At 39.9% G+C, this 26,085-nt stretch overlaps 2 protein-coding genes across 7 annotated transcripts; both read right to left on the bottom strand.

Moving 5' to 3' along the window:
* Positions 1–1,457: 1,457 nt before the first annotated feature.
* CREBZF (CREB/ATF bZIP transcription factor) lies at positions 1,458–6,655 on the bottom strand. Of its 6 annotated transcripts, none has more exons than XM_047070959.1 (4): positions 5,343–6,655; positions 5,056–5,133; positions 3,148–3,965; positions 1,458–2,111 (listed from the first exon to the last, which is right to left on the bottom strand). In XM_047070959.1, the coding sequence occupies exons 1-2, from the start codon at positions 6,413–6,415 to the stop codon at positions 5,118–5,120; spliced, it is 1,089 nt and encodes a 362-aa protein (XP_046926915.1). In that variant the 5' UTR covers positions 6,416–6,655; the 3' UTR covers positions 1,458–2,111; positions 3,148–3,965; positions 5,056–5,117. The 6 variants fall into 6 exon arrangements, with proteins under 6 accessions (XP_046926915.1, XP_046926916.1, XP_046926917.1 ...); XM_047070960.1 differs by having other exon boundaries at positions 1,458–3,262; positions 3,897–3,965; XM_047070961.1 differs by having other exon boundaries at positions 3,897–3,965.
* A 16,042-nt stretch (positions 6,656–22,697) lies between these two features.
* On the bottom strand, positions 22,698–26,085 carry CCDC89 (coiled-coil domain containing 89). The gene has a single exon (XM_047071046.1). It carries the CDS (start codon positions 24,763–24,765, stop codon positions 23,653–23,655), a length of 1,113 nt encoding a protein of 370 aa, XP_046927002.1. The 5' UTR covers positions 24,766–26,085; the 3' UTR covers positions 22,698–23,652.

The raw sequence follows: 26,085 nt of genomic DNA, 5'->3' as shown, positions 1-26,085 counted from the left end.
ATTTTCAGCAAAAAATAATCTGGGGTCAACAAAACTATAAAAATTATTAAAGTTGATTGTAAACTGGTTTCTTTTTAAAAATTGGGGGAAATGGCTCTAATTAAGAAATCTTGAATGTACAAATTGAGGAAGGTAAAAAAGTAGGAATAAAAACACTATTATCAGTAACCAAAGCAATGAAAAAGGCAAGTTCATGAGCAACAACATTCTATTAACCAACCTATATATTTTTTTAAAAATCAATTTTTCCCTGATACTGCATGATTTATATTCCTAAAGATGGTTACTTTCTGAATAAAATTTAAATCACCTCGTTTAATTTTTCTACATTTCAAAACTGAAAGTAAATGACCATTTTACTACAAACAGATCAGAGCTGAGAGCTATCTGGTATTGTAAGACAACGAGTGACTGCCAGACAGAGGATTGGGGTATTCAAGTTCAAATATATGAAAAATACTATGCCGGCCACACAAAACATTCTACAAGTTTCTAATGGAGACCCTCCCCTTTCTGATCCCTAGCTTAGAGGGTTAACTACCTGGTTTCTGAAGAAAAAAGTACACAGTAAAATACAGAAATATAAACATTTGGGAGGGTCTCAACACTTTGTATTAGTAAGAGTCTGGGGGAAAAAGTAAACACTTAAAAGTATTTCAGTACCTACTCAACTTTTAAGAATCATCAGATTATTTAACTTAAAACTCTGACTAAATTAGTGAGACCTTAAACTAGAACTTCAAAATGCTGAACTAGGTAATCATGTATTTTTAAAGGTAATTACTCATTATCAGTGAGTTATCCACTCTGTTCTATCAAAGGAGTAATTAATCATCACCAACTAGTGTTAATGCCAAATCTTTGGTTGTAGAAATACAACCAGTTATACTGTTGGAACTGTAGGAATATCCATCAGTTGAGTATAAGCCACTACACATGCTCATTGTTGCCTGGCAGCACAGGCACTGAATATACTTAGATTACAAGCAACAGTGGATTTAATAAATTTTGTATAATATCATACAATAACTAAACTGTATAGTTATGATAATTCATTCTGGCTGTCTCCTACCCCTCCCACCTCTCTGATCTACACACTTCCCAATGAGTCAGTAAGATAAAATGACTCAGTCTAGACCAGACTAAATAATGTATTAACATAAGCCAATGAAATGAAATAAAACAATCCAGAGTTTTGAGTGTTTTTTCACACTTGTAATAAACTGGAAAAATGTTTCAATTAAGTAAAATAATCACATTCCGCAAAAAAAAAAAAAAAAAACCACTCCCATCATCCAGATTACTAAAGCCCTTACGTAACACTAGAGAAATTTTAATATATAACAGTAGAAACTACGATACCGTTAGAAACCTCAAAATATTCAAGAAAGTGTCAAGTACTCAGAGAAAACTCAAGAAGCCAAAACCTCAGAATCCAAACATCCTATTACCCTGAATTATAATTAACTACTCACATATTTAATCATAATCAATTTTTTCAGATACACAAGACAAATCAATGCATCTATTTAAAAAGACTACTCTTTATAGTTAAGGACTTTACATTAACTTTTATATTCTACTCAGCAAGGTCAGCCTATACTTCAGATTAGCTCTCAAGTTCCAGGAAATAAATACAAACTCATGTTATGCTTTGTGATCCCTGATGGCCTGTTTATGTAATTCTACTCCACTAAAATGTAATTCTACAGAATGTGCTCTTGATTGTGTAAAGACTCTATTATTCCTTGATGAAATACTATAATTCTCTTCTCCAATGGTTACAATTTTTAAAAGGTATGCAAGAACTGAGTATCACTCCCATGAAAGACAAAAGGGTATGATTTTGTTCCAAAATTAACTTAGTCTCATGTATTTCTATTAAGTCTTTCAAGGATTCCAGAGAATCTTTTCATATCTCCATTTCTGGAAAGTGAAATCTGGAAAGTGAAATCAGTACAGAAGTAATTTGGGAACTTGAATATGGCATTCATTTTTTTCAGCAGATGCCAAATTTTTGACCGACATGGCTCCCACAATTACTTTGTTACCATCAGTCCAGTCAGTTAACAGGTTGTAGGAAAAGATTCGTTTTTGCAGACACTGCTAAGCTGTTTAAAGAGAAGAGAGAGAGATTAATTTAGTGATTACAAAATGCACAAATATTTAAAATATTTTGAACACTTTTTGTCGGATTATATCAGAGGTGTGACGACATTTTAACAAATGTGGACTTTTTAGTTAGGACTGGTCAAGAAAGTGCAGAAACAGTAAGTCAATATGACAGAAATAGGAGGTCAATATGATGTGTTAGTTCAATTAATGTATGAATTCCTGTCACCATCAGAAGGCAAATATTAAAAAAAAAAACTACCTCTTTAATTCTGCATCATTTTGCCATAGAGGCAATTAGGGAAAAAAAAAAAGTTTCCCAAATACTAAGTTGTTTTCAACCACTACAGTAAATAGAGCCAAACCTTAAAATTTCAAAACAATCCTTATTATATTCCAGAAATCTCCTTTATCCAACTACTAATCATTCAGAACACAATTTTCTAAAAATAGTAAGACAACAGTTTCATATTAATCATAACTTTTTTTAATTAACAAGTAGTGAATCGGACACTTTAAGATATTGTTTACTACATACTGAAATAAACAGATCTGTTGTAAATTCAGAAACCCAAACATTTACAGTAAAATGTGCTTACACATAAATATGATCAAATTTATTTAAAGCCCCTGTTAGGTCCTAAATACATGCAATACCATGTAAAAACAAGACCATGAAGTTGATGTAAAAAATGACAAAATCACTAAGTCACCAAAATTAGGGAAAAAAAAAAAAAAGAGAATGAAATGGAAACTAAGAAAAGACAGTTAAAACGTAAGTAACCTAAATAAGCAGCTTTAAAAATAGGTGATTCTAATCTCCATTCTCAAAAGTTCTTACTCAAGTATTTCCAAAAACTGCCATTTATAAAATGACATTCTAAAAATCTACACTTAGAATTTTCAAAGCATTCCAATTCAGAAAGCTCTGACTACTATTTCTCCCCAGCCCCAAACTTCAAATAATGCAGGAAAAGCAATGACATTAGGAAGAAAATATTCCAAGGGAATGGTATTTTAGAAAAACACACTTACTGCTTCCAGAACCTTTTAAGACCCAAAGTCAGCATTAACAATAATCATTTTTCCTATTTTCATCCATTATTTTCCAATGTCATGTTAGAGATGAATAAATTCTTTGAGCCCATAACTGAAAGATCAACAAACCTGGTTTTATTATGACACCATATTTTTGTCATTGGTACTGCACAAAATTATATACAAAGAAATATATACAAAATGTTCAAGTATTAATTAAATTTCAATTCAAGGCTTCTGTTTCAAAAAGCTACATTTAACATATTCCATAGAGATAGCACAAATTAGTCATTTCAAATAATTTTTCCAACTACTTTTGGTTTGTGTGTGTGTGTATATATATATATATATATATATAATTCAGTAGGCACTAAAAATCCATGCAGCTGCATTGTGAGGGGCTTGCTCCTGCACTTAGGTATAAGCAGGTTCATCACTCCAGGTTGTGAGTTTGGCTATTACCCATTCATGCTCAAGTGCAGTAGATGATTTTACAAAATATGCTGTAATGCACTGGAAACCAGAGACCAAGTTAGGTCTCAAATTGTGTTATCTAGCAACAAAACATTTACAGTTGTGCAAGAACAAGGATTCCATTTTTATAACCAAATAACAACAAAACATTTTATGTGTAAGATAACTTACATCTTTGGACTGCTGGAAAATACTTTTTAATTATGAACATTTTAAAATAAAAGACAGCAGAAGCCCTGATATTACCTCTTTTTCCTCATTTCTTATACTACCTTTTAAAATAAAGCAGGAAATGTGGCCAGCAGCTGGTCCCGTCTCTTCTGCCCCAACAGCTGTATCCACTTTAGCACAAAGAAAAACAAGGATGCTAAATATGTATATACTTTATCAAACAGTGATGTTTCACAAAGAATTTCTTAATGCCTCTTACACTGAAGGACACAGTAACTGAATCTATACAATCAGACAATGGATAATACAGTACTTCAAGGGAAGAATATGTCCCATCTTTGGAAAAAGTGTCAATCGTGTTCTTGAGTAGTCAGAACCACTCAACTTTAAAAATTATTTTTAAATAGGACAAAAACCTTTGAAATAAGGAGAGTAAGATTCTTTGTGAAGCCTCACTTTACACGTTTTCATTCACATTTCACAACCTTCAATATCTAATCATACATAAATTTAACCTAAAATTTTAATACAACAAAAGTAAAAGTGTTTAACAATTTATTTATACTCAGTGATAAGGTAATCACTGTGCTGGTCCTCAAAGAAACATTTCATTAACCATTATTACTCCTCCTTCAATAACACAGATATGCATGTTAATTTCCAACCTCTCTAATGGTGAGATATTAAAATCTTTTACTCTGAATACTTTGTCTTTCTACATCTCCTCCTGAAAACTAAATGGCATTCCCAAATATTTAAGACATTTCTGTCATCTCCAGCAAAATAACTATCACATTTGTGCAAGCCCCAAATACTTATTGTCAGCCTCTAAAAAGTTGCTCTAACATTGGAATTCCAATTTGCACCTTGTACAACTCGGAACTTCCATTCAACTTCACCTGTTTCACTGTCTCCAAACTGTATCTCTATTAGCAGCTTTCAGTGTACAGTTGGAACCGATGTCATCCAAGGCCATGTCCACACTGGGGACAGAAGAGCTAGGTACACGCAAGTCTGAACAAGGGGACACATTAACAGCTATTTCAACCAGAAGAAGCATCTTAAATACATTATTGACCAGCACAAGTCTGTTTCCAGGGTGGACAGGGCCCAAATTAGATTTCCCCTCCCACCTTCCAAAAAAGAAAAAAGAAAAAAAAAAGAAAAAAAAACCTCCACACACACACATATTGAGATGTTGCCCATTAAAGTAGACTAAGCAGCAGAGCATGAGCGTTACGTGAAGAGATGGATCCTTACCAGGTTGTGAGGCGGGAACGACTGTTCTGTAACCCCTACAACGGAGCCTGGCAGGAAGGAAATCACCTAAAAAAGAAACTGTCAGAGAGATTTAATAGTCACATGTTATCATTAGGAGTTGGTTACAGTGTCACATTCATGCTTTTAGCTAAACACTTAAAGATTCAATATTACTGTTTTCCTCCTCTGAAATGTGTCCAGTGAAGATGTCCCACTAAGGTGTTTTACATGGTGTAAGGGAGTTGAAAGGGGTAAACGCGGATAAAGAGCAGATTACTTGACCCTACATTTTAAGAGAAGACGACGCCTTCCGGGCGCACGCCGAGCAGAACTCCACCGACACCTTATCCTTGTCCACATGAAGACACACTCCTCCCGCCGAGTCGTCCTCTTCCAGTAGGTCCTGCTGCTGCTTTCCCACGGGCAGAGCGTAGTCATGGTCACCGGCGGGCGAGTCTCTGAAGAGCGAGGTGGTCAGCCGCAGTCCCACGCCGCTCAGCCGGCTCAGCAAGCGAGCCAGTCCGGTCTCGTTGGCTAAGACGGCCCGTAGGTATCGACTCTCCTCCTGCAGTGCCTGCACGCGCTTGCCCAGCTCCCGATTCTCGGCCCGCAGCTCCTGGTTCTCGGCTGCCAGACCCCGGACTCGACTTTCCAGCCCCATCACGTACTCCTTCTTCTTTAGCCGATTGAGACGGGCAGCAGCCGCCGCCGCCTTCCGGGGACTCTTTGTCGCCGCCTGGTTGTTGTCGTTGCCGCTGCTGCCCGCGCCTCCTCCTGGGGACTTTCTCCGCCTCTTTTCGCCGCTGCCACTGTCACTGCCGCTGCTGCAGCCTCCGATGCCGTTTAAGAGCCTCTGCAGCAGGTCAGAAAAGCGCTGCATCTCGGCAGCCGCGGCCTCGTCGTCGTCGTCCCCTCTCCACAGGCCGCCGCTATCCGAGCCTCCGCCGGACGACGAGAGAGGCCCGGGCGAGCTGAGTCCGGGCTCCAGGTGCCAGTCCGGTTGCCGGGGGTCCAAAAGATCTGCCAGTTCCAGCCCGGACAGAAAGTCCATGTCCTCCGTCTCCTCCCCGGGGACGCTGGCGATCGCCTCCTCCTCCATCTCCTCGGGCGAGGGCGCGCGCACGGCCACGCCGCCGCGGCCCCCCCTCCCGGCCTCCAACTCGCCCTCGTCGCCGCGCGGCTGCTTGCGGCCGGGAGATCCGGCCGCCGCCGTCTCTTCCTCCTCCGCCGCCGCCGCAGCCGCCGCCGCCCGGGTCAGGTCCGGGGGCAGCAAGCAGGTCGCGGCCGGCGCCGGACTCTCGCTGCGGGTTGGGGAGTCGCTGCCTGAGGCCGCCAGCAGTTTGGTCAGGCTATGCCTCATGGGGCCCAGCGGCGGGCCCACGTAGGCCCCGGCCCCTCAGACCGGGCCTCGCGGGCCCCCAAGGACCCCAGACCCCCAGCGCGGGGAGCCAGGGAGCTGGCCACAGCGAAATGAAGGGGAAGATCCGAAACGCCTCCCGCGCCACTTGACTGGTCGACCCCCCGCGCTGGGGCGGGGGGTGGGGGGGGAAGGGATAGGAGATCGAAGCGGCGAGGCCCAACGATGACTCGACCGCGCCACCCAGACAACGGCCTGGCCGGAAGTCGGTTGATCTTACCCCAGCCCCTCCCACGGCGTTTCGCGCTCCACTGAGCTCTAGTATCGCGAGAGTTCAGTAAGGTCCGGAGTGGGAGTAATTTCAGCTTTCCAGTGATGTCATAGTAACAGCGGCAAAAATAACAAACCCCGAATTTATCAAGAAGTGGTCTACTCTCTCCGCCCTCACTTCTCAACCCTGCATATTCTAGCTTCCACTTCCAGTGAAACGACTCTCTCAGAAATGATCTTTTAAATACCAAATTTACGAAAAATCTTAAAGTTACCCTGCATGTCCATGGAATTTTAAGACTGGTGATAAAACACCGCTTGAATCCTTTCCCTTTCTGTTGTAATACAAGATCATTTCATTCAAACACAGAGTGCTAGGGGAAAAAAGTAAATAAGTCATTCATATATAATTTAATTTTCAAGTTTTAATTATAATTTTATTAAAAAGCCTAGGCCATTTCTATGCCTTTTCTAAACAACAAAAAAAAGGTCTTTTCCTTGTCTGTAATAAGATTGTAAACGCATTTTCTGTGTGTATTCTGTAGTTGGCGTATTGTGAGCATGTGTGGGTGTGCATATGTGCGCCAGTCTTTTTGTACTGTCGCTACCTCATGGTTTGAGCGATGGTTGTATTGCTGGTTGTGTTAATAGAATGAATCGTGTGTGTGACTTTTTTCCTCTTTGTTTTATCTGGGAGTTGTTCATGAAACTGACAGATGTTTTTCCTAAAAAGGACTGTTACCAGTTTCCAAAGACAATATTTTTCTGGTTTTTTCTGAATGAGCCCAATTTTGTTGCTGTTTTTCAGCTATCAGGGTAAAAAGAGTACTCTTAAAATCCCTGTAGCCAAGTTGAACACCCTTGTTGTATTCTTTTCTCTGTTCATTGTGTTCACAATTTTATGAACGTACTTAGATGTATTGTTGTGATAACCACAGTTTTGGGTTTTTTTTTATTTTATATTTTGTTTATTCTGGTCAATATTTTAGGATCACATATTCTTTGACATCAACTTTTCTTTAAATCATAAAAATTCTAATTTAAAAATAGATATTGAAATGGACTACATTATCGAGGCTAACTCTTCTCCTTATAACTCTAGGGTTTCAACTAAATTTCTGTCCAAGTTCTTTAGGAATTTTAGAGCTTTTTTCCCTTTCAAGGCTACATACACATTCACTTTTGTGACAATGCTGTGGTCTCCCTCCCTCAAGATAACAAGAAAGATACGTCTCTATCAGGTAGAGTATATAATTCCCTAAAATAGTTTTAACATAAGGTTCATTGATTCATTTTACAAATGATATCTGAAGCATATTTTTTGAATTTAACCACAATATTATCTGTTACAATTTCTAATGGCTTGCCTAAGAAAATAGCCATTTAAGAAGAATTCATTAGGAAGTGTAAATGCAAAATATGAAATCCAAGATAATGATTCCCAAAATCAGGTGAATGAAAATACTACTCAGGGAGCTAATGAATATGTAAATTACCCATAGACTGGTCTGTAGGTTTGTGTAACAATGGAAATCAAAATTCTACCAAACACCTCTAGTGGCTCTAGTGATGATTGGACCATAATAATAGGGTCTCTCAATTTAATCCCCATAGAAAATTAAGGCGTTAGTCTCTTTCTTTAGAAGTTTACTGCATAAGAAATTGTTTCACTAAAATATTTGAATATTTTTTATAATCAGTTTTATATATTTTATCTTTGCATAATAAATAGATATATATCAATTTTTAAAGTTTCCAAATATTTCACAGAATATATGAAAGAATAATTCACTCTAATTCAGCAATACTACCCAATATCCAGACTCAACAATTCAACAATTATCATTTGCCAAATGTGCTTTATCTGTTTATAAATGTTTGTAAAACATAAATTTTGGCGAATCATTCCAAAGTTGCAGAGAACACATATCACCCCAACATATTTAAGTATGTATCTCTAAGCATAAGAACGTTCTCTTTCATAATCAATACTCTTATTAGGCCTTGAGAAGATTAACAATAATTTACTAAAATTATCTATTTTCCATGCCATCTTCAAATTTCCTCATCTTTCCTGAAGATAATCTTTTATAGTGGATACTTTCTTTTGAGCCAGGATCCAAACAAGGGTCACTTGTTACATTTGGCTATGTTTTTGAGAAGTTTTTTTCCCATTTCTCAAACTCGAATAATAATCCCTCCCATTTTTTAGCTTTTCTTACTATTGGCTTTTTGAAGAGAGAAGGTCATGTGTCTTAAAAACACACCACATTCTGGATATGTCTGTTTCCTCATGGTGTATCTTGTTCTCTAACCCCACAAGGTATTTGAGATTTGAAGCACTGTACAAGTACATTAGAATACCGTGAAACAAAAAAATTCAAAAATTTTAAAAGCAAGGCCAATGAAGATATAGAGGAAATGGGAAGATAAGGAGTTCCAAAAGGGGGGAAAGTTTGATTGGAATAGGATAGACATAAAATCTTACAGTTACTCAAGTTGAGTTAACAATAGACTAAACTTCCCTGGCAAATCAAAAGGGAAAAATTTTCCTTCTCTGCCCACGAGTTAACTTTATATGAATTCCTTTATCCACTTTTCAGATTTTAGGTCTTAAGAAACTTCTCTTGGGGGTACTGAATAAGTAGCAAATAGCTTCAACAAATAGCTACTTTTATATGGTTGTTTCTTACAGGGATAGAAAGCAAGTTCCAGGAACCATGGACACTAATAAATCCCAAATATCTAGAACAGTACCTGCCACAGCTTAGGTTTCAATCATATTTATTAAATGGGTTAATAAAAAAGGTCTCCAGTTTCATAGATAAAGAAGGTCTCCAGTTCCAGCTGAAGGTATAACACAAAATTCAACTGTGCAATTCTGCAAAGAACAAAAATAAATATGAGCTATGGTATCTAGAAGAATAAAGAAAGAAAGAACATGCACGTCTTTCCCAACTTTCTGGTTGGGAAAGGTTTTGCTGCAGCAGAGCAGCAAACAGTGCAAGGTGCTTGTTATATGCTCTGGCCCCTCTTGGGTTACAGGCGCTTGTGTGGCTGGTAATCCCATTCAACTGAATTTTCTCCTTAGGCAAATCTCCTAGATTCTCAAGATCATGGATTGATTTCTTATATTTTTCCCTAAATTGCAAGATTTTGGTTTAAATACATGTATTTTAAGAGGCTCTCCGATCGGATTAAAAGTAGAAAACTGAAGGAGAATTTTTTACAATGTAGCCTCAGAAGACAAAAAAGCAACAAAGCAAGGGTAAACCTCCTAGAAAATGCGTCTTCTCCCCTTCACTATCACTCCCTTTTCTTCTATTCATTCTTCTCACTCTTTCTTTACAGATGTTTTGTGGTTTTTTTTTTTTTTCTGGTTATAACGATTATTGCAAAAGATTCAGATGGTGTAGAAATGTATAAATAAGTAACAAGACATTACAACCTGTCCAACCTAACTACTCCAAAATAACTGTTACTAAAATTTGAGTATATCATAGTTTTTCTATGTACAGACACTTGTTTTGATTTTATTTCTTTGAACTCAACTGTTCTGGCATGAATATATTGTGGATATCTTTCAGACAACTAGTACAGACTCACATGCTTTTTTTTTTTATTTTTTTAATGTTTATTTTTGAGAGAGAGGGGCAGATCGAGAGTGGGGAGGGACAGAGAGAGAGGGAGACACAGAATCAGAAGCAGACTCCAGGCTGTGAGCTGTCAGCACAGAGCCCCATGTGGGGCTCGAACTCATGAACTGTGAGATCATGACCTAAGCTGAACATGCTCAACCAACAGAGCCACCCAGGTGCCCCTCCCCCCCGCCCACATGCTTATTTCTGATGACTGTCTAGAATGCCATTACATGAACTTTCCAACTTATTCAACCAGTTTCTATAACACTTAGGTTGCATTGACTTTTTCACTATCATAAACCACATGATAATATTGTACAAATATCTTTGTTCACTTAGAGCGTTCTTAGGATAAATTCTTGAAAGCAGAATTTTTAGATACCATTTTTATACAGAGACCTTCATTACCTACAGAAAGGTATCTCTCACCAATGATGTGCAACAGTAGTTAGTCCTATGCACTCAAAGACAGTGGACTTGTTCTTTTTAAAATGGCCAATACAAAAATAAAAAGTGGCATCTTTTGTGTCAATTTGTGTTTCTTTGATTATTAGAGGGCTGAATGTTTTTCACATGACCACTTGACATGTAATGTGAACAACCTGTTCACCTCTGAGCTCATTTTTCTTTGCAGTGGGAAAAAGTATTTGTCTTTTTCCTTCTTGATTTATATGAATTCTTTGCATTACAAGGATAATGTACCTTTATTTCCTATATATGTCCCAATTTTGTTCCTCAGCTGAACATACATTTGGGGAGAGAAGAAGTGAAATTGCTTGTTTTGCTATAATTTTTAAATAGTCTGTCAAAGTGTTCTTCATGGTTTCTGGCTTTGGTTTTAAGGCTAATAAGGCTTTTATTAGCCTAAATAATACTCCTTAATTACTTCCATTCACATTTTACTAAAAGTTTTTCACAATATGATTATTTATTTCATCTAGTTACAAATGGAATTTGTTCTTGTATAAATTATGATATAGGAATATAATTCTTCAAAAAGTTATTTGCCACAATACAATTTATTGAACAATGCAGACTTGCTCCACAGATTTCCCAGCATACCTGCCACATATTAAATTCTTATGTATAGTTGGGTCTATCTCTGGTCTTTTTCTTCAGTTCCATTTGTCAGTATAACCATTCTGAGAGAAAAACCACTCAATTTTTTAAAATGCTTATTTATTTATTTTGAAATAGAGAGCATGAGTGGGAGAGAGTCAGAGAAAGGGGAGAGAGAGAATCCCAAGCAGGCTGTGTACTGTTAGCACAGAGCCCATCATGGGGTTCAATGAGATCATGACCTGAGCCAAAATCAAAAGTCAGATGCTTAACCAACTGAGTGACCCAGATGCCCTCAAATCACTGTTTTTTACAATGTTTTCTAATAACTCATAGGGCAAGTCCTTCTTTGCTGGTCTTACTTTCTCAGAATTTTCTATCTATATTTGAATATTTATTCTACCAGATAACTTTATAAAATTTTCCAAGTTCAAAAAGACCTGGAGTTTTCATGGAAATTGCATTAAATTTATTAATTTTTTCAAGTTATCTTATGTATTTTTTTTTGTCACTGGACTAGGTTATTTCTTCTTTTATATTTTCTAAATTGCTATGTGGGAAAGCTTTAGATCTTTTTTGTTAAATTTTTTACTGACTATCCCACTAGACTTTCTTAATAGTTTTTATTTTCAGCTTATTCATTCAAATTTTTCTAGTAGACAACTATATCATCTTATGGTATATAATGATAATTTTGCCTTCTCTTTTGCAATACTTTTTTTCATTATCTTGACTAGTAATAAAATAGTGCTTCCACTTTGATGTTAAATAATACTGTTGATAAGCCAACTTCCTTGTCTTATTTCTGACTTTCACAGGAATGTCTCTGGTGTCTCACTGTTGATTTCAGATGGGTATTTTGATTAGGTTAAGCTAAAGTTCAGGGAACAGAAAGCAATCTGGCTATTTTAAGCAGAAAAGTTTGTGATACAGAGAATGTGTGCTTATAAAGTCATTGGAAGGACTGGAGGAATGGGCACTAGGCTGGGTGATCAAGAATGCCTCTCAGTACAATGTGGCCCAACAGGCCCAATAGAGATCTCTGCCCTAATTGGGAAAGTGTTAAAATAAAAAACTGGAACTTGGCTCCAAGAGTACTACCACTGCCCAAACTCTCAACCCCATGTATAATCTATTGGGCCCAGCAAGTTCTTCAAACTCTAAAAATAACAATAAATAATAAATATTTGCTTATTGTTATGGCTTAAACCCACAATAAACATTTATTATCTCTTAAAGTTTCTGTTGGTCGGAAAATTTCAAGTGCTTTGGTCATGTAGTCTGGCTCTGGAGTTCTCATCGAATTCAATCAGATTTTGGCTGAGAATGCAGTCATCTGCAGGCTTGACTGGAGCTAGAGATCCACCTCCAAGATGGCTGGGGGAAGCCTCTGTTCCCCTTCCATGTGGGCCTCTCCACAGGCTGTGTGAATGTCTATGCTACATGGTAGCTGGCTTCCCCCAGAGTGAATGATCCAAGACACCAAGGAAGCAGCAGCAATGTCTTTTATGACCTAGCCTCAGAAGTTATATACAATCACTTCTGTAGTATTCTACTGGTCACACCGTCAGACCTTATTCACTGTGAAAGGGGACTACACAAGAAAGTGAATACTAGGAGACAAGAATCATTAGTGCTATCTTGGGGGCTGGCTACCATATCCCATAAAACTAGTGAATGCATATAGGAATGCTGTTGCAGAAAAAGCCCGTGTTTCTGAGAATATGCTTGGCAGCAACAACAGCCAAAGAAGGGAAAGGGCCCCTGCCTTATTTGCATCTTCCAAAAAATACTGCAGAGAAGTCTGGCAAATATAGTTTGCTTTGTATTTTTTGTTTGTTTGTTTCAGTTTCTCCACTTTTTGTAATTCAGGAAAAAGCACATTACAAGAGGGACTGAAGTAGATGACGATTACCATCTATTAAGTCCTCTACAAAGACCGTGGCTTTGTGATGCTTCAGCACCAATACATAACGTTTATTGGATTTTCTATAGAGGAGGATTGGAGCAGAGGTGGCAGGGAATGCAGGTGAGTCAGGGTTGGGGTATTGCTGAGTGGATACAGCAGAAGGATAACAGTGCTACAGAGGCCAGAATGCTCATTTTAATCTAGTTTGCCTATTTACCCGCGAAGTATAATCTGTAAAGAGTAGTAAGACCATGAAAGGATCTTACGGCTGAGTGTAAACTGAAGACTCCGGACTGGCAGTGTTTAGGCACTGTAGGATTTGTTTACAAGCACTGTGTATTTGCAGGGATTACGTGCAATTCCTAGTGTGCTCGCTGTATTTCCGTTCCTTTGTCCTCCTCCCAAGAAAGCATTTCTGACTGCAAGTGAATATTCTAGATTTGTCTGCTTTCTTGTGGTGCCATTTTACTTTTCCCATTAGACCCATACATCCTGCAAGTGGGAAATTGGTTTTCAGGGCTTGGTTCATTTAAGGTTCAACATTTATGGCCAGAATACTTCCTAGAAGACACTGCTCTTCATAATGCATCATATGGGAAGCAAACAATGTTTAGCTTTCCTGTTTTTAGTGATGCTAAGATGGATGGATGTTTTCAAATGGTGACACTCTCATTCCTGTTCCATTGTAAAATTCTCCATTAACCTTTCTCCTAATAGTTTCATCTAATGATGATCAGTGTTTGAAAAAATTATTTCACTAGGAGTTATAAAATAATGATTTTTAAAATTCTCTTATTCCTTTAGTTCTCAATTAATTTAATTTAATTTAATTCTCAATTCTGTTAGTTTGTCACATATGGGCCATTTTTTTTTACCCTGAAATACAGAAAATTGGAAAAGCAGGATAAATGACCAATTTATTCCTTTTAATAGCCACTTTTCAGTTAATGACCACTGAGTTTTGTTGTTGTTTTCATTATTGTTATTGTTTGTCTTTTTTGGTGTATCATAATGAACTCATAGATTTTTAAATGTTCAGTGTGTTTCACTCAATTGCAGTTATTTTTGTTCTCAATTACTCATCTTTAGCCACTGGGAACCTCTCCAGCCTGGCTCTCCTGTCTTTTCAAAGAGAGCTGTGTTAGTCTTCGACACTTTATTTGCTTTCTGACACAACTAACTGCCTCAAGTTCATTGTATACATTTCCAACTCTAGTTCTGGAATTAGCCATTTCTCCAACAATTCCTTCTGCATTTTAGTGGAAAATAGTTTTTGGAGGCCACAGATTGGGCCTGAGGGATATTCATTACTACCAGATTGTCATTGAATTTAGGCTTCTCAGTTGACAGAGCTAGGGCATATGTTGTCTTTTTTTTTTTTTTTTTTTTTTTTTTTTTTTGTGAGAGAGAGAGAGAGAACGCAAGCAGGGGAGGGGCAGAGAGAGAGGGAGACACAAAATCCAAAGCAGGCTCCAGGTTCTGAGCTGTCAGCACAGAACCAGATGCGGGGCTCGAACCCAGAAACCACAGGATCATGACCTAAGCCAAATTCAGATGCTTAACTGAGCCATCCAGGCACCCGAAGAACATGTGTATGTTTTTTAAAGAAAAACTGTCATAGATTTAGACTGATATTTTCAATTTGAATTTAACATTAACTGCTTTACTTTACTTTTTAATATCTTAGTTTATACATTGAAAGTCTTGTCCCTAACTTTGTCCCCACACTAACATAATTATCTTTCCTTTAGTGTCTCTCTCATTCTCTGTCTCATACACAAAACATATACACATATGTCATATATATGTGATATAGTTAAAAATAGTTTTAAAATATAATAGTTTTAGAATAACACCAATATTACAACCAGCCATAAAACTAATAAATGAAATGTACTAAGATTTTGGTGTGGTTCAATTTCTCCTTGGAATATTGTCTATTAAGGATTTTCATTTAAGAAGCAGTTTTCTAGATTTGGATAATTCTTTTCTCTATATGATTACACCAATGTGAAGTTCATGCCATCTTCTCTTCATATCTCTCACACACTGGAAGTTTTAGCTCTCTGGTTTCCTCTGCATCCAGTTAAGACCTAATCTGAGGTCCCCCAGTAAGTGACTGCACTTGAATCCAGGCAGTCTGATGCCAGTGCACTCGTACTGCACTAATACCTTGGTACTTCACTCACTGCACTAATACCTTGGTATTTTGCTGATCATAGATCTAGGTTTCCAAAGGACCTAGTAGAAGGATTTGAGTGGGGATGGTTGTGGGGGGGAGGACTGAGCCAGATTATCACGGCTCAGACCTCTGACAGTGACGGAGGTAAACACGGATGTGAGTAATGGGGTTAATCTGGCCACAGGGTCTCTTACTAGAACCTACTATGACTGCTTATTCTGCAGCCCTGGATGGTGTAGCTACTGGGAAAGGCAGTTTCTTACCAGGAATATGAGGTATTATGAAGGCTGCCAAGCTACTGGACTCTCATGTTTCCTCTTCTCTTGGGCAATTCTTACACATTCAACAGGCTTTAGTTTAAATGCCACTTCTAGGAAAACCTGTCCCTAACCCCCTCGGTATTATGTTGCAAAGCTCTGCTGTGCACTCCAATGTCATCCTATCCTAGAGCATTTTTCTCACCCACTAGGAGGCAAATTCCGTGAGGATAAGGTCCCTGTCTTGCTCACATTGTGTCTCTGTACTTAGCACAGTACCTGGCCAACAAAAGGCTCTCAAATATTTGTTAAATTAATAGGGTGCATTAGATGAATAACTTACTCAACTGGAAAGGTCAGAACGACTTGGCCTGCTCTACCTCTACCATCTTTTGTTTGTCTGTTAGGGCAAAACCAACACCAACATCCAAAGCCTAAAAAATTTAATATGAGAAAATAGGCTTTCTAAAATGTAAAATTCATATCTCAGGGCTCCTGAATGGCTCAGTCGGCTAAGCATCCAACTCTTGATTTGGGCTTAGGTCATGATCTCGCGGTTCGTGGGATCGAGCTGGCAGATGAGAGCCTGCTTGGGATTCTCTTTCTCCCTCGCTCTCTGCCCCTCCCCCACTTGCTCTCAGGCTTGCTCTCTCAAAAAAATTCACGTCTCACACAGACATATGAAAATCCATGAGAAAAGTTAATACATTCAAATCCTTAAATTCAGGAGAGAAATAGTAAGCTTTGGGAGGCATTCAGAATAGAAAAAGAAATTGTCATTAGCCGTATGTTGTTGAACATTTGTGAAAGCAGCAGCTTTCAGCCGAATGGCCTGACCTAGATCTGTCAGGCCATATTTGGCTCTATATAAAATATGTCTTGTCTACTTAATTCTTGGAGAAAGAAAAATCTGCAGGCTTTTGAGTCACCTACACAGAAACAGAGCTTACTAAGAAGTTAAACAGTTATGTGCAAGATGCTTTGTTTTAATTTTATTGCCTTTTTGAATAGGTAATACACTCAGATGGTTTAAAATTCCAATGATATAAAATAGTGTACATGGAGTTTCCTTCTCAGTCCTACCCCCAACAATTCTGGTCCCCACAACCCTCCATACCACTAATAACCATTTTTTATTAGTATTTCTGATTTCCAATATTTATTTAAGCAGATGGGAGTAAATACGTTTGCATTTTTACTCCCCTCTTCACCTCCTTGTTTCTACAGAAGAGAGTATACTACAGATAGTATTCTGCACCCTGTTTGTTTTTTCCCTACATGTAACCTGATATTTTCATATCAGTACATAAAGAGCTTAATTTCCCCCCCCTTTTTTTTACACTTGCAATGTATTCCAAAAAATGAAGGGCCCACAGTCTAACCAGTGCCTTATTTATGGTATGTAGGCTGTTTCCAATCTTTTGCTCTTACAAACACTGCTATAATGAACAATCTCAAACATGAAAGGGAAGATTATTTTAGACTAGTACAAATAAGAGTGGATTAGAGCATTAAATAGGCACAGTCTGGCAAATAGCTAAGACTAATCCCTTTGTAGAACTGAAGAGTGTGATTGAGGTAGGGGGCTGCTGTGGTCAGTTGAATAAGTAACGAATGACCAGGGAGATCTGTCCAAGGGAAAATTTGGACAGAAAAAATTTGAAAGTTTTTTCAAGTGAGATAAACAGAAGGTTTGGAGAGAACAACATCAGGTAGGGAGATTCATCTGTACAGCCCTAGGCCTTTAAATTTAATTAGATGTTTTTAGCCTTTGGAAAATAACATCCAGCTTGTCCTCAGGAAGATGGACAAATGATTAGAAAAGCCTATTCTTGGCCATTTCCCCTAAATTCCAACTTTTTTTTAGGAGGCCAAGATAAAAAGAGACTCCCTGCAGATAAGGCTCTGTCAATCTAAGTAGATGTGGTACAGCAGGCATTGTTGATGGCCTATCCAACACCCATTGCCCTCCATCCGTAGGTATCTGGGTCAAGGGCTGGATAGAACAGCAAGCACCTGGGCAGGTACTCCTTCAAACACCGTTCTTTAAATAACTGTTTAATATAGTGGAGCTGGGAAGAAACAGATTTAAAAAAATATATTTTTTTTAACGTTTATTATTATTGAGAGACAGAGGGAGACAGAGCATGAGCAAGGGAGGGGCAAAGGCAGGGGGAGACACGGAATCCGAAGCAGGCTCCAGGCTCCAAGCTGTCAGCGGAGAGTCTGACACGGGGCTTGAACTCATGGGCTGTGAGATCATGACCTGAGCTGAAGTCGGATGCTTGACTAAGCCACCCAGGTGCCCCAGGAAGAAACAGAGCTTCTATTAATACTTTACTGGAAACAAATTAACCTGAATTAATGTTCACTAATTGAAGTAGAGTCTGTATTTGTGAAAATATCAGCCCAGTCAGTTCACCTTTTCTGTAATCTGTCTTCTTTTCTAGCTCTCTTTTATGTTTGTTTGGTTTGGTTTTTAACTAGACAAGTTCTTAAAGGCACACTGAGGGGCTTTCAATATAGGTAACACAAAAGATCACACTATCGATGGGGCATCACTCATTATTTGGTTTTAGAATTTCTATTCTGCTTTCATTTTAGGGTTACTGCTTGTGGATGTTGCAGAAAAGTTTACTAGAGATGTAGGTTTGCCTTGGAAAAGAGTTGAGCTATTTTGTTTTTTAAAATTTCCCCTCATGGGCATAGTTTGGAGGTGGCCACTTCACTTTTTTAATTTGTTCCAGTGATAAACATCATTTTCTAGATCAGCATACCACAATGACTAAACTGGTTGCTCATCCCCGGATCTGGCTGTGGGTCACAGATTACACACAAGATAAGCACTGAGAGAGTGGAATGCAAAGTGGTGTGGAGCACAGAGGGGAAAAAACAATGCTTTTCTGTGGCTGGTTAGAAGGTAGTTTGTATAGTGGGAGAAAACATGGGGTTTTGAGCGAGAAAACAAGCCCAGCTACATAATTTGAAGAGCCCAGCACAAAAGGAGAATGTGGAGCCCCTTGTCACACAATGATCAAGCATCTCAAGGCAGGAACAGCAGAGCATTAAACCAAGTGTGGAAGTCCATACAAATGACACGCCATGAAGCTGGCCCTGCCAGATGGGGCTTATGTTCAAACCTCTCTCCTGCTCCAGCGCCCCACCCCCCTCCCCCGCAGCAAAACTCTTTGGCTTTGGGAAAGTCACCCTCCCTGAGTCTCACTTTTTTCATCTGTAAAATAGTGAATGAGTTGGTATGTGGCTGAAATGAAAACCACTTGATACATGATAAGTTCACATTCCTCTTTCCTATTCTTTTTTTTTTTTTAATTTTTTTAATGTTTATTTATTTTTGAGACAGAGAGACAGAGCATGAACGGGGGAGGGTCAGAGAGAGAGGGAGACACAGAATTTGAAACAGGCTCCAGGCTCCGAGCAGTCAGCACAGAGCCCGATGCGGGGCTCGAACTCACAGACCGCGAGATCATGACCTGAGCCGAAGTCGGCCGCTTAACCGACTGAGCCACCCAGGCGCCCCTCCTTTTTCCTATTCTGTATTGTGGGCTCCATATCGATGTGAAATGTTGGGGTTCGGGAGTGAATGGTCAAGAAAGAATTCTTGAGATATCTTCGGTGCAAAAAAGGTGGTTTAGTAAAGCACAGGGACAGGACTTGTGGTCAGAAAGAGCTACACTGGGATTGTGAGGAGTGACTGACTATATACTCTTAAGTAGGGAGAGGGTTAGGATAGTGTAAGTCTCTAAGGAATTTGCAAGCCAAGGTTTCCAGGACCTTGAGGGGGCTAGCCGCTGTTAGGATAAGGTCATTTACTACTGTCTAGTAAAATCTTAATCATGAGACCCTTCAGATGTGTATCAATGAGCCATATGTTTGGAGGAGGATTGCTAACATATCTTGGGGGAAGGGTTGGTGGTGGTGGTGTAGAGATAAAGGAAGTTTCCAAAGGGATTTTTATACAGAAAATATGCAGGATCCTGGAGGTCAGGCTATAATGTCAAACTAAGGTTGCCTTTTGCCCTTAGCCAAGTATTAAGATTGAGGCAGTTCAGTTCCTCCAGGAAGCTCACTCTGCCTATCCCAAGTTCTTGTCAATAGGCTGTAAGTTGTAAGGAATTTTAATTTTTTCCACATTTCTTTTACCTTTGGTTTCCACATCAGGCTCTTCCATCAGTTTTCCAAGGCATCCATCTTTGACTTTCTCTTCTCATTACCCACTATCCTTTTAATATCTTTCAAAAGGGTATTAGAGTCAACGTCACAGGTCAATATCTAATAATTGATGACTCACAAAGTGTCGATTTCATATCATACAACCTAATACAAATGCCTTAGCATGACTTTGAAAAGTAATGTCCTCAGACCCTGGCACCTGAGGCCCTTCTTTTGTGCCCATGTTTTAGGGGACACACGTCCCTACCTTACCTTACCCTACCTTACCCACCCCTGCACTCTTCCAGACACACCCTTCCCTACCACAAAAGGAGTCCCCTCTGCTAAGTCCTCCAACAGACCACACTTCAGTATGGGGGCACCAGGATTCCCTCGTTTTCAAGACCCACCTTGCCTCTGCACAGAAGCTGCCTTCTCCACAAGCATTGGGCATAAAACTTTGGGTGAGCTACACCACCACCCCAGAGCCTGCTGAGCCAAGTGGACCGACCTTGGACTCACTGAAAGACATTGGGGGTGTTGGTGGGAGAAAGGAAGGGGTGCTGGTGCACATGTGCACCAGGCCCCTTTCAAACCACAACCCCCCAAACCTGGCTGGGAAGAGGAAGGCTCTTCTGTGGCTATGTTTCTAGGCTTGCCCCCTCCTCCCTTTTCTCCCCCCCCCCCAATATAAGGGGTCTGCCTGGCTTTCTAGGCTCCCAGTATTCTGTCCACAACCTACTCTTCCAGTTTTATCTGTAGACATGCTTCTCTGAACCTCTTCCCAACTATTTATGATGTCCCCAAATATCCTGCACATTTTTTAAAAACCTCTGTGGTTTTCTACATGTTGTCTCAAATCTTTTTCTCCACAGATGAAATTCTACTAGTTATTTAAGAACCAGCTTACATGTCAACTCTTGTGTTGGTTATCCCTGCCAATTAATCCTCTCTACCTTCCTGACCTTTAACCCCAGGCAGAGTTAGCTACTCTGTGTGTGTGTGTGTGTTTTACCCACTGTGATCTCATAACACCCCCTGTGAAAACACATCACACTATATATAACTACTTTGTTTTGTGTATATAATTGCTTTATGTGCCTAGACTAGACTGTGTGAGAGCTCTGCCAATGCAGAAAAGATATTTCTTCATGTTTATTCTAAGTGCCTAACCTCTGAATTTGGCACTCAGTGGACAGTCAAGAAATTGTTCAATGGGGTTCAATGGGGTATGTCATCAAAATCCCAGCTTCCACAGGGACCAAGTTGCCTTGAGAAAATTACTGAATCCCAGTTTTTTTCTTTTTTGAAATAGAAATAAACATAATTACCTTCTCAAAAGGCCCTATGGATTAAATAAAGCCAGCCATCCAAAGTGCTTCAGCACAATCACAAATAGTATGAGCTCAACAGTGACAACCATGATTAAACTAGCTCCTATATTCTGATCCTTGGTAATATGTAAGAAGTAAATAGTCCTTTCAGGCCATCAATGTGGTTTCTTGGAATTTGTATTTAATATCACAATCTTAGTAGGACTATGAGAAAATAGGTTTAAAAAACTGCCTGAGGTAAAGTAACACTGGAAAATTGCTTATTAAAAAGATTCCAAGGGGCGTCTGGATGGTTCAGTTAGTTAAACATCTAATTCTCAGGTCATGCCTCAGGTCATGATCTCATGGTTTGTGAGATCTGAGCCCCGCATCAGGCTCTGAACTGACAGTGTGGAGCCTGCTTGTGATTCTCTCTCTCCCTCTCTCTCTCTGTCCCTCTCCTGCTCGCATGCTCTCTCTCAAAAAATAAATAATTTTTTTAAGATAGCAAGTAATACTTTTTAATAAATCCAAATTATTAGGTAACTCTTGGGACTCTTGGCCCCTGTGAGGTAAGAAAAATACTATATTACTGTGGGAAACAGAACACCATAATGACCATAGGCCCATATTCATTCAGGGTCCAAGATCTCTGAGAAAACTGGAGATCATAAGGTTAAAAATAACCTGAAAGGACTTGAGTGAATTGCCCTTGTAAAATGTGGTCTGTTCTTTAGTACTCAGATAGGGATGTTTTGCTTAAAGAAAGCCAGATGTATATAGCACAGTGCATTCACTCCCTTCTTTGTCTTTGCTTCTATGGTAAAGATTTTTATCGGAACATACGTATCTGCAAGTCTGCTCTCATTCGCAAGTACGCAAGTACGTACGATAGCTGAATCAGATGTACATTGTTGACATGCTTTGCTAAGCTTCTGTTGTTAATCATTGCTGATCTGTTTTTCCTGAAAACGTATATAAGATCTACAATAAACCTCAGTGCCTTGGGCTGTTGGCTTGGGGTCTCCTGTGCCTTGCTATACTGTCCTCTCTTTTTCTCAGTTCCTCCGCCCCCTCCCAGGTCCACAGCCCTTTGAGGTCGACATATTACAATCTATTTTGAGGGGTATTCATAATAATGTTTCTATATCAACTAAAAACAGGGATATAAGTAAGCACTAAGTATATTTTTATAACTACCTCTAAGAATTTTCTATAATATATAATAACTATTATGTTTGTATGCATCTACATATTTAGGTATCCCTAAAACATGCTGTTAAGTATACATATATATATTTTGTTTAGATGTTTGGCTGTTTTGTTTTGTTTTGTTTTTTTGAGAGAGAGCGTGAGAGAGAGCGGGGGAGGGGGAGAGGGAGAGGGAGAGGGAGAGAGAGAAGCCTAAACAGGCTTCACACCTAGCATGGAGCCCAATGCAGGGCTTGATCCCAAGACCAGGAGACCATGACCTGAGCTGAAATCACGAGTAAGACACTCAACCGGGCTACCCAAGTGCCCCTAGATTTTTTTTTTTTTAAAGGAAAGAGTTAATTGCAAGGAAATATGCTAATAGAAACAAAACAATCACTTTGCATTGCTTTATGTATCGTACCCAGTCTGCTCTGAATGTTACCTAAATTGGGGCCTTTTGTCTGTTAGCACATTATGTAATATTAAATGAAACTACTGATATTTGCAACCTTGTACCTCTATATCCTGTTTTCATTAAGGGAAAAACCCAAGAAAATGGAATGTGATCTCAGCTTCCAGGAAAAATACAAACTGGTTGATTTCACTTATTTGAATCTTATTGCTCATATAGAATGACTGTAATAAAGTTTGCCTGCTTTGGTAAAGAACTTACTGATTTCAATCTTTGTTTTCCAAACTAGTGCAAGTAAAATAAAATCAAAAGGATACTGCTGTAAAGCAGATGAAGCAAGCAACTGTTTGGCCAGTTGCAAAATATGACAGTTTTTTCTGTGAGCTCTCTATGCTATTATCATGCTATTAACTGTTACAGTTTATAATTTAAACTATGGGAGACTACAAGCCTACCTATCTCCAAGGGAGAACTATGCTAAATTACTTTCACCATAGTACATCTCATTGCATTTCAGATTCCCTTGAGCTGCTAATTTAAAATCTTAGGATATATGAAGATATCTGAGGTTGAGAATGAATAGGTTATGAGGAAGGTAGAGATAATGATAGCAAACTTTGGAGGATTTCAAAGGCACAGAAAGAAGTCAGGTAAATCTTGTGTATTCTAGGTGGTAGGACTGAAAATCAGTGTTAGCGTTACAATAGTAATAACCACAAGATCATAGTAAAGCAGCTTTTCTTCTTCCTATTGTGCTTAAAAGTATAATACACATAATGCTAAGGCACAAATATTTCAATTCTAAACTAGAGGAAAGAGGAAACAGAAGCTTCCTATGGGAAGAGATGGCGGAGTTTGGCGTTGAGTTCTCTCTCCTTGCTTAAAAGGCCCAGGCTGTGCTTTTTGAAGGCTTCAGACTGCAGCCTGAGTTCATCATAGGCCTTCTGGATCCCATCGATCCTGCGCTGAAGTTCTCGTACTCTCAAGTTACTGTCCACGGCCACGGCCTCCTGTTCAAACCTCTGTAGCGCATGCCTCCTGGCCTCATCTGCTGTCTCCAGCTTCTCCTCAAGCTGGCGGATCTCCGCTTGCTTGCTCTGAAGCGCCCTGCCCCTTTCCACGGACAGCTGCAGCAGCTCATCTTTCTCGCGAGTGACCGTCTGCAGTCTGGCCTGCAGCTCCTGCTTCAGGCTGCCGTGAGCCTGCTCCGCCGCGGCCATCTGCTCCGCGATCTGCTGGTGCTGCTGCTGGAGGCTCTGCAGCTGGCTGTGCAGCTGCTCCGTCTCCTTGGCGTGGGCACAGGCCTGCCGGCTCTGCAGCTCCAGCAGCTCTTTCTCTCTGGCTTGTGCCTGGCGGGCATCCCGAGTACACCTCTGTTTCAGGGTCTCCAGCTCCTTGGAGAGGGCCTCGCTCCGGGCGGTGAGCTGGCGCACTTTGGCCTCCTGGTCCTTCAGAGCCTGGCTGAAGAGGCTGTCATTCTCCAGCCTCAGTTTCTCATTCTCCTCCCTGAGCTTGACGTTCTGACTCTTGTGTTCGTCCTTGAAGCGGATCATCAACTCGTGGTTGGCTGCCAGGGTCATAAAGCGTTCCTCCAGCTTCTGGGCATGCTCGCTCACGGCCTTCAGCTTCTCAGCCTCCAGCATCCTCTTCTCCTCCAGCTCTGTGTTGAGCAGCTCCAGGATCTGGCAGCGCTCCAGGGCCTCATCTGACCTCCGCTTCAGGATGCAGATGAGCTGGGACTGCTCTTGGATGCGGGAGCAAAGCATGGCCTTCTCACTCTTCTCCTCCTCCGACAGTCCCCGGAGATTCGCCAAGGCCTCCCTCAGACCGCCCAGCTCCTTAAACTCCATCTCCTCTTCCTGCTTTTCTGTTTTTTTGTCTTTCTTATCGAAGGGTTCTTCAGTATGTGGAGTGTCCATCCTGACAGCCTTTTCTTCCTGAGGCATAGGTGCTGCTCTCCTCCACTATCGGCTGACTACACAGCCGTTTGCCCTCAGATTCAAAAGCCTCGGAGTGTTGCTAGGGACTCCCAGCGCTCTCCAGCAGTTGCTTTTTCCAGTAAGCAGCCCCGTGATTGGTGGACAGGTCTTCAGAATGCCGTGAAGGAACAGGGAGATCTGAGGGACTGGAGAACCAATCTGTGCTTGCCTTTCTAACAAATCACAGCTCTCTGCTCCCAGCCCAGCATCTGGCCTATACTGTACAGAGAAGAGCTGCCAGGCCCACTGGGTTTTCAGCCAGCATCAGGGTGCAAAACAAACAAACGCGACTCCACCTAATTTCTGGGAGGAGTAAATAAATCAAGCTGCCTGTGACATATTTTTCCTCCATCTCCCCCCTTCACTTGTCATGAGAATAAATTACTCTCTGTGGAAACACGTTTGCTCCTTAGAAATGTGTCATCTATAAATACAAAGTAGCAGTGGTGCCCTGGGAGCCAGGATCCTGAGTGGCTGTGAGTTGAGCCTATGATGTTTAACACAGCTCAGTACAAGAGCAAACCCCAGTGAAATTTCTTTAGTTTCCCTTCCTATTGTCCCTGGCTGGGGATACATCTTATTAGATATTCAGCTTTCCCTGTTTCTACTCAATGGCAAAATAAGGTTATAGAAAGAAGCTTAATGAACAATATAGATGCGCTGAACATTAAAACTGAAAGAAAGATCCAGATGAGGCTTGCTATCATATACCAAAGTCAATTCCAGATTAAACAGTTAAATATAACAAGTAAATTAAAGTGTTCAAAATGGAAACAAAGGAAACACAGGTAAGAATAAAACCTTAAAATAAGAATAAAACCTGCAGAAAGGACTGTCTCAGTTTATTCATTATGTAAAAGAGGAGTAAGGAAAAGCTTAATGTGACTTTGCCGAACATCTCAAGTTACTTATAACTTTTTAAATTGTGAGCTCTGAGGTCTCTCCAGCCCCTTGTTCCTTAGGACCTGCTTGACATTTTACTTCCTAGTCCATCCCAACTACTGATGTTCCCCTAACCAACCAGCTCTCTGGCCTTGTTCGTGCGTGTTCTCTCTGCCTAGAATGCCTTTTCCCACCTTGTCCTTTGTCACTCTACTCACTTATTGAGCATCAATACTCAGTTGAGAATCATCTCCTCTGTGAAGCCTTTCCTGGCCCCCACATGTAGAATTGACTGCTCACCTCTTTTGGTGCATCCACTGGAGACTGTTCACAATTCTTTTTTTTTTAATTTTTTTTTTCAACGCTTTTATTTATTTTTGGGACAGAGAGAGACAGAGCATGAAC

Source organism: Lynx rufus, unplaced genomic scaffold (assembly GCF_022079265.1).
Source record: "Lynx rufus isolate CCGP_SWC_20201006 ecotype Redwood Valley unplaced genomic scaffold, mLynRuf1.p SCAF_9, whole genome shotgun sequence".
NCBI lineage: Eukaryota > Metazoa > Chordata > Mammalia > Carnivora > Felidae > Lynx > Lynx rufus.
The sequence above is the reverse complement of the archived record's forward strand: the minus strand, read 5'-3'. Positions and strand labels throughout refer to the sequence as shown.